The 11,865-nt window shown below is 36.6% G+C and overlaps 2 protein-coding genes across 2 annotated transcripts; one reads left to right on the top strand and one right to left on the bottom strand.

Moving 5' to 3' along the window:
- Positions 1-1,581: 1,581 nt before the first annotated feature.
- On the bottom strand, positions 1,582-2,443 carry LOC122601826 (pentatricopeptide repeat-containing protein At1g63130, mitochondrial-like). Its single transcript, XM_043774561.1, has 3 exons — positions 2,145-2,443; positions 1,795-2,058; positions 1,582-1,678 (listed from the first exon to the last, which is right to left on the bottom strand). Exons 1-3 carry the CDS (start codon positions 2,441-2,443, stop codon positions 1,582-1,584), a joined length of 660 nt encoding a protein of 219 aa, XP_043630496.1.
- A 2,248-nt stretch (positions 2,444-4,691) lies between these two features.
- LOC122601933 (probable NADH dehydrogenase [ubiquinone] 1 alpha subcomplex subunit 5, mitochondrial) lies at positions 4,692-5,667 on the top strand. Its single transcript, XM_043774664.1, has 2 exons — positions 4,692-5,075; positions 5,158-5,667. Exons 1-2 carry the CDS (start codon positions 4,763-4,765, stop codon positions 5,382-5,384), a joined length of 540 nt encoding a protein of 179 aa, XP_043630599.1. The 5' UTR covers positions 4,692-4,762; the 3' UTR covers positions 5,385-5,667.
- The last annotated feature ends 6,198 nt before the right edge of the window (positions 5,668-11,865 follow it).

Below are 11,865 nucleotides of genomic sequence, written 5' to 3'. Positions count from 1 at the left end.
TTTATTTTTTTTGCTTTCCCAGCTGAAGATTCGCTTTGAAAGAATTACCATTGCAATAATTTAATTCTACATATTAGCATTGATAAAATGAATCATCTGTTGGAAAGGTCTATCGTGCATAGCTGCATAAAATAATTTATGTTTTACTTAGTACAAACCTATGTCAATAAAATAAAAACAAGTTAAGAACGAATTCATGTTTAGCATATCAACCATCTACAAAGATCAACAAGTTAACCATGCGCTTCAAGTAATAAAAATTACTAATGTCGGGAAATAGAATAGTATGAAACAAAGCTCAACGCAAGACTGCTGAAGAATACAACTAAAAACGCATAGATTGTTGGTGTTGCCAAGGTGCTCATGCCTCTCAACTCACTATATATGGTTTGCGACACCACAAATTTCTTGCCGCTGTTAAAAGGGGGATGGCATCTCCTCCAAGGTTCCATTGTTAGATGATGTAGCACTACATTAATTGTTGGAAGCCAATACCGTTAACTTTCACCACATTAATTGTGGGTACTCCATTGGACGCATAATTGAATACTATAAATAAAAAAATGAACAATAAATTACTTTTTGTATGTATAAGGTGCAGAAAATGCAAGAAAATGATATTAGAAACACTGAACTAAGTATATTATGGGAATATCACATACCAAAGTGTATCTCCAATGGCGAAAATTTTATCGTTTGTTCAGCTTTGGTAATCAAAGTCGAGACTGCATCTACTTGCATCACCAACAATGGATTCCGTCGTAGAAACTGAAATCGCAAGAACAACAAGTGTCGCAACAAAGAGGATGTTCGAATGTGATAAAGACCATTTTTCTGAGGTTTCTAATTGATCTAGTCTTCTTTGAATTATAGAAAATGACTTCTAGCTAGTTTGCTTTGTTCGTTGAGAAGATGATATACAAGATTAATGTATGGAATAATAATAAAAAAAGATTAAGATTTTTTTGACCCAAGTTGGATGTGAGACAACTACACCTTCACTTTCCCCATAATTGTTTTATTCATTATAATAGGCAACACAAAAACTAGGAAGTCAATATCTTGAATAAATTAATATCTATAAACCTCTATAAAGCATATTGGCCTTTTATTTTTGAAAACTGAGCACTTTTGTTAGTATTTCTATAATATCTCTTAAGCATATTTTTTCTTCCTAAAATACCCCTATTTAAACATAAAATCTTTATATACCCTCATTTCCCCAATTCTTTTTTATCATAACACACTTTCATTGACCTTCTATTAACCTCCGCCGTCGCCCCTCTTTTCCACCGTCTTCCTCGATCTCCACCACCACCGCCGCCGTAACGCGTAGGCACTATGCTCGTTGATGTAAAAACAAATGCATGTAAAAATTTAGCCTAACCTTACTTTCATCTACATTAATAATATTTTATACTAAGCTCAATCTTTCTAATAACTCGAAGGTGCTACAAGTCTACAATCCATCAAAGTCCTTATATACCTTTTGTTTGCAACTCACGTGTCTTCAAAATCAACAACGTTGGTAATTTGGGCCAAGCCGTTAACAGAATGCAAAAATTCGCCCAAAACAGCAATTTATAAAACATAACGCATGGAATAGGTAACGTTTTGAACCATAGGGACCAAGATTCTAAAATTCGCATATAGCAGGGGAGCCAAGATACTATGTTGCCTGCATAACAGAATAACAGGTATGCCTTCAACACAAATACAACTTAACAAAGGTTATTCAAAAACATATCCAAATTTAGTAAGTCGACGTGATAAAGACGCCTTTCTTCATCAAACCTCTTGTGTTTGCTTGCCCTATCCATGAGGATTCTGTGCACCTCAACTTCTCTATTCAGCCCGCTGCGATTCATCAGATGGAATAAAGCAAGTGCACTATCATACTTAAGTTTCATTAACAGACTGTGATAAAGTTCTTCTTCTGGAAATCTTGGTATACCTAAACCAGTGCGACAAAGTATAAAGTACGACAATTGGCTAGAGAGGTCTGAACCAACACTGGGGAAAGCCTGAAACTTTTCAAAGTCTTTATCAATGAAATACCTAAGATAAAACATGTGATAAGTAAAAAAGTCGGGTTCGATGCCTTGGGAGTCCATCGAATCATAAATTCTCCTTGCTTCACTCACTTCATTTGTCCAACAATAAAATCTATCAATGGATTGTAGGTGACTGCGTTAGGAGGATACTTGCGTCCACTGGTCTCATCAACCATGATGTCGATAACAGCCCGGGCTTCGGCTATCTTACCCTGTTTGCAAAGTGCATCGACTATGATATTGAAGGTCCTGAGTTTGGGAGAGATTTTTGCATCCTCCATTTCTTTTAGAATTCTACACACCTCGTCCCAACGAGCTAACCTACAGAGGTTACGAATCAAAGAGTTGTATGTGTCGACATTAGGTGGGATGGCTTTGTGGTGGACCATTTCTTTCCATAACTTGAATGCATAATCAATAAATATTACATCGTTGCAGAGACCGTCAAAGATGGTGTTATATATGGAAAGATCATACTTAAAAGTACCATCTAATATTCCATGATCGAGAAGCCTAAGCAAACCGATGGCTGTAAAGTTACTGCCGACCTTACAAAGCCTTTAATCATAATCTTGTAGCTGCTTAAGTTGAGTTCACGTAGTCGGTTACTTGTGATGAAACCGCAGAACAGATACTCAGCCAGGTGAGTGTTATTTAGAACAAAACCTCTCATGAGTGTATTATAAGTGGACACGTGAAGCTCAACACCTTGTTTGAAGCAAGAGCCTAAGACTGCAAGACCGTATTTGGTGCGATACATTCGATGATAACACTTTATGGCGATGCCGGCAGTGTAAGTGTTGACAGGAACACCAAGTGCACACAATTGTTTAAAAAGATATAGGGAGCAAGCATAATGTTTTAGTTGGGTGACATCATGCAACAATCGAGTAAACTTAACGACGGATGGAAGGGGTCGTTTGCGGATCATTACATCGAACGATTCGAGTGCATCGTTCAAGTTGATCACTCTATCATAATTACGAGTATTATCCAAGGAACAAGAACTCGAATTATGACGCCATTTAATATTATAATTAGGATGAGGACCAAACCTTCGACCTAAATGCCGGATAGATGATGAAGAACGTAGAAAACAGTTGGTTATTGTCATGTTACCTTTAAAGCTACTTTTGATTAATACTTGATAAAGATTCTCCATCTCAATCAGCCGGAAACGTAGACAACTAGCTTCTTGATTAAACTCTCTTTGCGTTTGTACCTTGCCGTATAGGTTTCTAGGGCGCATCTATGTTGCTTCAACACATGGACCCATATATGTTACACGGCCCAAAACCTAGGAGACAGAGTATAGCGTTAATTTCAAGTGTGGCTTACCCAAAACATCTTTTTTGGTCCTTATGACTTCATATGATCCTTCTACAGTCCATCATTAATATTGATGGCCGTCAAATGGGTTCCGTTAACCCTTTCACGCGCCTTCCATGCGGCTATGCGAGGGTATTTGGGTCTTTTAGTTGGGTTCCAAAGCGCCGCCTTCAGATCCAATCTCATATTCTAATCTCTATGTTTATGCTCTATGTATTGAAAAGCAAATGTTATTTTTGTTTAGATTTTGGGGTTTGCTAAATACAGCCCTTAGGGCTGTGTTTAAGGTGCATAAATTGTTTGTAAATTTACCATGAAAATCAGGGGGCGGGCTTTTAATATGGAAGGTACAAGTTTTAGCCAAATAGTCATGTTTGAAACGTCATTGTAGTCCTTTATAGGAAGATAAAGTTTGTATTTAGTTTTTTGACTTGTTGACCATAATTTCACCTCTATTAACATCCTCACATGTCTCTCACGTGAGGGGTATATCAGTCGTTTCACTACCTTTTTTTTTTCTTAAATACATACATACATATACTGAAAGTCAATATATATATACACACAAACATATATCTGAAAATCAATATACATACACACACTTAAGTTTCAACATTTCATAAAAATCAAATTAAATCAATAACCTCCACTACTCGTCGCCGCTACCATCAGTTCCCGCTGCCACCACTGCCCATACCGCTGCACGCCACTACCATTACCGCCGTCATTACACTGCTGCATCACGTTATACATTAAGAAAAGAAACATACGTGTTTTTAGTCAATATAAGAGAAGTAACTCACAATAGTTATTTTAAATCTTTAATATAACTTGAACATTAAAACACAAAAACTAGGAAGTCAATATCTTGAAAAAATTAATATACTGATGTAAAAATAAATGCATGTAAAAATTTAGCCTTCCATCTACATTAATAATATTTAATACTCATCTACATTAATAACATTTAATACTAAACTCAATAACTTGAAAATGCTACAAATCTGGAGTTCATCAAAGTAATTGATGACTAACTTGTATATCAGATAGAACCAACATTAGTTAATTACACTTTTGGTCTTTGAATTAAACCAAAAGACATATATACCTTTTGTTTGCAACTAACGTGTCTTCAAAAATCAACGACATTGGTAATTTGGACCGAGCCGTTGACGGAGTGCAAAAAATTGGCCCGAAACAGCAATTTATAAAACATAACGCATGAAATAGGTAACATATTGGACCATAGGGACCGAGATTGTAACAAACTCATATTAATATCATCAAACTATCAAAGTCATATCAATGGGCCTAGAATTGGGTTTCTATAATTTTCATTAAATCTATCAGTCGATAAAAAAATAACCGCCGTCAGAGAGATGTTTATACGAAAGTTTGCGAGGGCATCAATGACGATGATGATGTCAGAGGGGACGGTGGCGGCGGAATCATCAACCGCAGGCCGGGTGGGGGAACTGATAAGAATATATAAAAGAACGATGGAGGAGATTAAGAGTTTACCTGAGCAAGAGGGCTATCGTAAAGCCGTTGAAGCCACCACTCGGAAACGCCTTGAGATTTGCTTAGAGGAACAGGACCCCGAAGCTATTGAGAAGCGAATCGGTTGCGGCAAATTTGAAGAAGTCGTTATGGATGCCAAATTTGAATTTAAAGTCGCTTGCAATTTGCACCGTTCGTCACCGCTCTTTTTTTTTATATGTTTTTTTCTGTTTGATGATAATAACAATGTTTTTTTGTGTTGTGTTGGTTTTAGATTGGGACCCGTGGAAAAAAGACTTAACCTATGTATGTTATATATGGGATGATGATGATGAAGTTGCGGTCTCCTCAATACCTGGTCCTATTCCTGATGAGTTATATGAGAGGCTTAAAGCTCTCAAAGCTATTGCTAAGAAAGATGAACAGATAACCATGGACATTTCAGAAGACTCGTGTAGCAAACAGTCCAACGAAATGTTTTCATCCGTCAACAACTCTTGATTTTCGATTTTAATAAGGTCTACTCCATCTATATAGATAATTATATGACAGATTGTTCTCTTGCCTTTCAGACACCTTTGGCATTTTCGATTAACCTTCAAAGCAATATGAGCTTGCTTTCTTGTCTTTGTGCAAAGCATTTAGCATGTGTTTGATTTGAGAGTTTTCTATAGTAGTAAATGGTAATGAACTAATGATAATGGCTTGTACTTACAATATTATGACCGCTACCATGGGCCTAAGGTACTCCATTACAATAAACATTCTTTAAAGTTGTTTATCACTTTAGGCCTTTGCATATATGAATCTATGAATAAGGAGCTATCCATGTGAGTCATAAAGATGAGGTCCATGATGAAAAGGTATTGTGCTCTTTCTATATTCCAGATTTGCAGTTTGATGTCAAATTTTCCAATCATTCTAACGTGGTCAGTTTGACTTCTAAGGTCAAAGTCACCAAGTTTTAACTTTAGGCCAGTTTGGAAATTCTACATGAGACAGATGGATATGATTAGTGAATTGAACCTGTCATAGGTGGACTAAAAGGAAACATGTTGGTGTTAGATGTTTATAGCTATAATTCATGTTGACGTTGCACTTAAATAATGGTCAGTTTGACCTCAGAGGTCAAAATCTAACATACGGTATGCTCATTTTTTTTATAGAGCGTCAAATGTGATTACTAGTATATAGAGCGTGTAAGTCTTTCTGTTCTAATCTAGAGTAGCAGTAACACAGACAAATACTATTGATAAAAGAGAAAATGGATTATATGGCTGTTATATACCCAAGTTTGGGTGTGGAACCCCTCACATACCCAAGTTAGGGTTTGAAGTTGTAGGGTTAGCCTAACCCTACAACTTCAAACCATATACTAAAGCGCGGGTTGCAGGCCCCGTAATCACACTTCCCCATCGGATTTGATTTTGAATAGGTTTAATGAAATTCCATATATCCAACAAACAAATGAAATTCCATCAAAAAATGGATAAGCAAAGTATTTTTACCCATGATTGTTAGTTTTTTTTATATGATTTATATTTTTCATATGATAAAAAGTTGTATCCTTGATTTTTGTTGTTTAAAGTTTCTTTGAAAAGTTTTGCTCACAAAGTGTTTGATAAAATATCTAAACCAAAGTGTATGTACTAAATCAAATATGATTATATACGTATTTACTGTTTATGTTGAGTCCCAATGCTATTTGTAAATTTGGTGATGACAAATCTGATATATAAACACTTAGAAATATTTTGGGTCTTGTAATCTGATCTGGGTCAGAGGAAGCTGACACAGCTTGCGATCTATAATGACCCAGATCATGCTTCATATGTTGTAATTGTTATATCTCATGGAAGCTAGTGTTGTTCAAGCTGCATCAATTGGTCCTAACATTCAGTCCAAGTCGAAGAGGAGGATTGAAGATAGAAGACCAAGTTGATAGTGGAAGTCAGCTTGGAATTAGCAGTCAGCTTGAAGAACACTTAGACAGATTTGCTTCTGGCAAACGAGCAATCTGTGTCTGACAATCGGGTGAAGAATGACGACCTAGATATTGTTGATAAGGACAACTGACGTGACTAGGAAGGTTCCTAGAATCTAGGTTGGTGACAAATACAAATGCGTGTCCATATTCTTATTGGACGATCAAAATATCGTGTTGCAGGTTTTGGGGACCACGAGTACTATGAAGGCACGATTTTATATTCCTTGATCAACCAACAGAAGAAGAATACGTGGCTGAATTGGATACCATGAGAAGAATGATTTTCGCCTATAAAAAGCCACATTCCTTGTTAATCAGTCAAACAATCAAACAATAAGTCGTTAATCAAATTAACCATACAATCAAACAACCACGTATGTGTACACTTTTCAACCCGAATCTCAATTGAGTAGGGAGCTACGGAACTCACCTTGGTCGGCAAAAGCAAGCTAAGAATGAGTTAAAGTCAAGTTGTAATCGTTCAATGAGCTCCACGTGTCCACGACCTATAATTAAATATAAATACATATATGCATCAATACACGTCATTAAATTAAGTTAAAGCCCTAATTCGTGTTTTTAATGGTGACTCAAGTCGTTTGAAAAGTTCACGGGACTCAACAAAGTCATTAAAGAAGTCGAGAAGTAGTTTGCAACAGTTTAAGGCCGTCCACAAGTCACTTTGTGACAAAAGTTATTATTGTACAATTATATAGTTTTAAGTTAAAACCCAATGAGGTTTTTAAGTACGATTCAGGACTTTGACCGACTCCCGCCACTCGGCATGGTAAACAGGGAGGTCAAGAACTAGCTTAAGACGAGTTAAAGTTATCTAAAAGTCGTCTCGTGTCCACAATTTATCACTACGTTTATTATACACATTCTTATACGATTATATGTTAACCTTTCATGTTCATCCAAACTTTTGGTGGCACACTCGACTTTGAACAGCCCTAAAGACACATATAGGACTCCATAGGAATCAAGGAATGACTCGATTGAAAGCTCATCCGGACCCAAGGAAACTGGAAGAAAGTTGGAACAGAACAGAAACTAAACAGGGCAGCCACCGTCTGGAACGACAGCTCCACAACTGCAGAACACAACAGCAGCAGCAGCTGAACGCAGCAGCAAAATGCAGCAGCAGATCGCAGCAGCAGAACACAGCAGCAGCGGGACAGAGCAGCAGCAACAACAGAACGCAGCAGCAGTCCCATGAGCCAAACACACCCCAAACCCATAGTTTTACTTGAAAGTCGACTTGTGGTGACTCAAAACCCGTTTTTGTTCATCCTTGGACATAAATGAACAATAATAAACGTGTTTAGATGTAACCCACACCATAATTTTGATCTAGAACAGCCATTACATTTCCAAACCCGTTTTTGATCCAACTTGTTCACCATTAACCCTAATCTCGACCTAATTATGTTTATGAACTTAAATCTGACCAAAACTCAAACATATGACTCAAAAACAAGTTAAATAACAAGAAACGATAAGGATGAGCTAGAATTTACCTTCGAAAAATCTCCACAATTGCTAAATCCGAAAATAACTCAAAAGGGGAGTTTCCTTGCACCTTATCAACTCAATTTTTAATATGTTGTTACCATGAGGATGGTGATGATTATTGTAGCTTAAATCTTGACCTAAGTATCATAAATGAGGTAGTAATTTAGATAGAGAGTGAGATAGAGAGTGTGTGTTAGGGTGGGGGGAGGGCTTCCCCACTCCTCCCCTCCCCTCCCTGATTTTTATTCTCCTCCCCTCCCCGAAACCTAGGAGCACTTCACCACCTCTCCCCTCCCCTCCCCTCCCCACCCTTTTTTATTTAATTTCATTTCTATTTATTTTTAAAAGTAAAACATTTTATTTAGTAAATTAAAACTAATACAAATATTAAATATAAAACAAACAACAAAATAAAACATCAAAGTACAATATTAAACGAAACGACAACACAATACATAAATAAACTAGCGATCGATGCCCGGGATGAATGTGCGATGAATATGGTCAATGAGATCCATCTTAAGATCCTATTGAACGTTTGGGTTCTGTATCTCAAACAGTCGTTCATCCGATGGTTGTGGCGCAACAGGGGGATCTGGAATGTAATCAGGACTTATAGCGTGGTCCTCGTCTTTTAAGATCATGTTGTAAAGAATACAACACGCATACATAATCTTACGGATGGGGGTTTCTTCCATTTGTCTTGCCGGTTCTCTAAGTATTTTCCATTTTTTTTTATAATACCAAAAGCTCGCTCCACATCCTTCCTTGCAGCCTCCTGTGCCTTAGCAAATCGAATCCTTTTCTCACCGGTTGGATGGGAAATCGTTTTCACAAACATCGCATATCTTGGGTAGATCCCATCCACGAGAAAATACGGGTACTGATATTCGGTTCCATTTACAGTGAATGGAACCAACGGTGCTCTGCCGTCTTCAAAAGGATTGAACAAAGGAGATTGGTTCAACACATTAATGTCGTTGTTTGAACCGGCAACACCAAAGTATGCGTGCCAAATCCAACAATCCTGTGATGCAACTGCTTCAAGCGATATCGTCGGCCCGTGATGGTCACCTCGCGTGTACTGGCCACGCCAAGCTACTGGACAATTATCCCAACCCGAGTGTGTACAATCAAGACTCCCTATAAACAAGTAAAATATATATATATATATATATATATATACATTATTAACTAAACTACGTAAAATATATATATATACATTATTAACTAAACTACGTAATATATATATATATACATTATTAACTAAACTACGTAAAATATATATATATATATATATACACATTAAGTAAATATATATTAAGTAAAGATATACCTAACATGTCGGGGAAACCATGATAAGACGCATGATGATCAAGAATGCGTTGCGTATCAGTACGCGTTGGCCTACGCAAATATTAATGCCGATACAACTTAATGACTCCATCACAAAAAGCATTAAGGGTGTCACGTGACGATCTTTTCGACATATTTAGGTAATCATCTAAACTGTCGGGATTACTACCGTATCCTAACTGGCGAACTGCAGATGTGCATCTCTGTAAAGCCGAAAACCCCCATTTACCATGAGCGTCGATCTTCCTTTGAAAATAACTAAAATTGTTTTCCAAATCTGAAGCTATCTTCACAAACAACCGTCTACTTATACGAAACCTTTGTCTAAAAAAAGTCTCATTAAATTTCGGTTCCTCGGCAAAATAATCTCGAAAAAGACGGTTGTGAGACTCACTGCGATCGTCGCGTCTTGTATACGTTGTTGAAGAGGAGGCAGTATCACGGACATCTTGTTGAATCGCATAATGCGCCATTGTGAATAGATTAATATACAGTTCCGTCTCGTCGGATGAACTCGAGTCCGATTGAAAATTTGGGGGTGTTGGGCCTTGATTGTCAAGAAATAAAGGATTGTTGAAGAAAGGGTTCATGATTCCGAAAATATAGATATATGTGTGTGTGATTTGTGTGTTGAAAGAAAAAAAAAAGAAACAGAAGTGCAGAATGAAGAAACAAGGAAGAAAGAAAGAAGAAGGAAAGAAGAAGAGAGAGAGAGAGAGAGAGAGAGAGAGACGTTGCGCACGTGCCCCCCCTTTTTTTGTAACGGTCAACTTTTTCGGCACCCAAACCGGCACCGCTGTGCCCAGTCCCCTTCCCAACCAACCGGTACCGGGGGGTCGGGCCGGTGTGCCATCCGGTACCGGCCCGGTACCGGTCGGTGCCTACTCCCACTCCGAGCACCCTTAGTGTTCTTGCATTTTTAGTGAGAGAAAGAAGATAAAGAAATAAATGGTTGAGTAGAGAAAAGGGTGGAAGGATTTATGAGGATAAGGTTGGGATTTGGGTATGGGTCTTGGGTGAGGGTTAGGGCCTTGGGTTGACCCATCACAAATTATAAGTTAATTAATCGTCATCTTGAATCGTCTAAAATCATATAGCAATTAAGTAGTCAATCGACCTGATTATTACTTTGTACGTTATTAAATCACGAAACGACCCAATTATATTATTAATCATCTTTAACTAATTTATTACACACAAGGTCAAATATTACGGATGTTACATGAAACACGTGTCATATCATGGGGGAAAACATATATCCATTTGTTTTTTGTAAATACTGTTTTGGATAGGATTTTATTAAATAAATCGAAAATTTAGAAAAATCCCAAAAAGAAAAACAAGATAAAATAAATAAAAACGGAAGATAAAGAAAGGGAGAATGGTAGAGATTTGTTCACTTGTTTCCTTGAAATATTTCGTGTGAATAACTCGCCCTATATAACTCTAAAATCATTACTAATTATTTATAAAGAAAATGATTAATCATCCTAAAACTACCAAAACACGACATGTAGATTCCACTAATTTTCTTTCCTAATCTCATCTTTTGATTTTGTCACATGTATGAACTTGTAGTTAGGAGGATTTTTAGGAGACTTAATTAGAAAGATATATTATTTCCCTTTTTTTTTTTTAACTCTTTAATGACTATTATACCCTTTTTTTTCCTTGTTAAAATCTCATATTTACGGGGAACAACTTGATTCAACCACCCCAAACCAATCCCGCGCAAAAGATATAAAACACCTAAATTTGTACATGTGTATATATAATATACATAAGATTTACAATCTTGATTGAATCATTGAAAAATGGCAATAATGATTATATTCATGTATTTTTTTTTTGTTAGCTTTAAAAAATAAATGCACAAAATACACCGATCCATATTCGTAATTATACATACAATGATACAAGCATTAAGAAAGATGCAAAAATATAAATGACACAACACTTTTTAGCCTTCAAATACGAAGTTAAAAGTGAATAAAATAGAACTAATAGAAAAATATAATATCTATGAATATAAATAGTAACTAGTTGACCCAAGTAAACACTCATGAAGGATGTTGCTAATCAGCATATTGAGAAGAGGCTTGAATATATAATTGAATCGGTAAA

Source organism: Erigeron canadensis, chromosome 5 (assembly GCF_010389155.1).
Source record: "Erigeron canadensis isolate Cc75 chromosome 5, C_canadensis_v1, whole genome shotgun sequence".
NCBI classification, from domain to species: Eukaryota; Viridiplantae; Streptophyta; class Magnoliopsida; order Asterales; family Asteraceae; genus Erigeron; species Erigeron canadensis.
The sequence above is the reverse complement of the archived record's forward strand: the minus strand, read 5'-3'. Positions and strand labels throughout refer to the sequence as shown.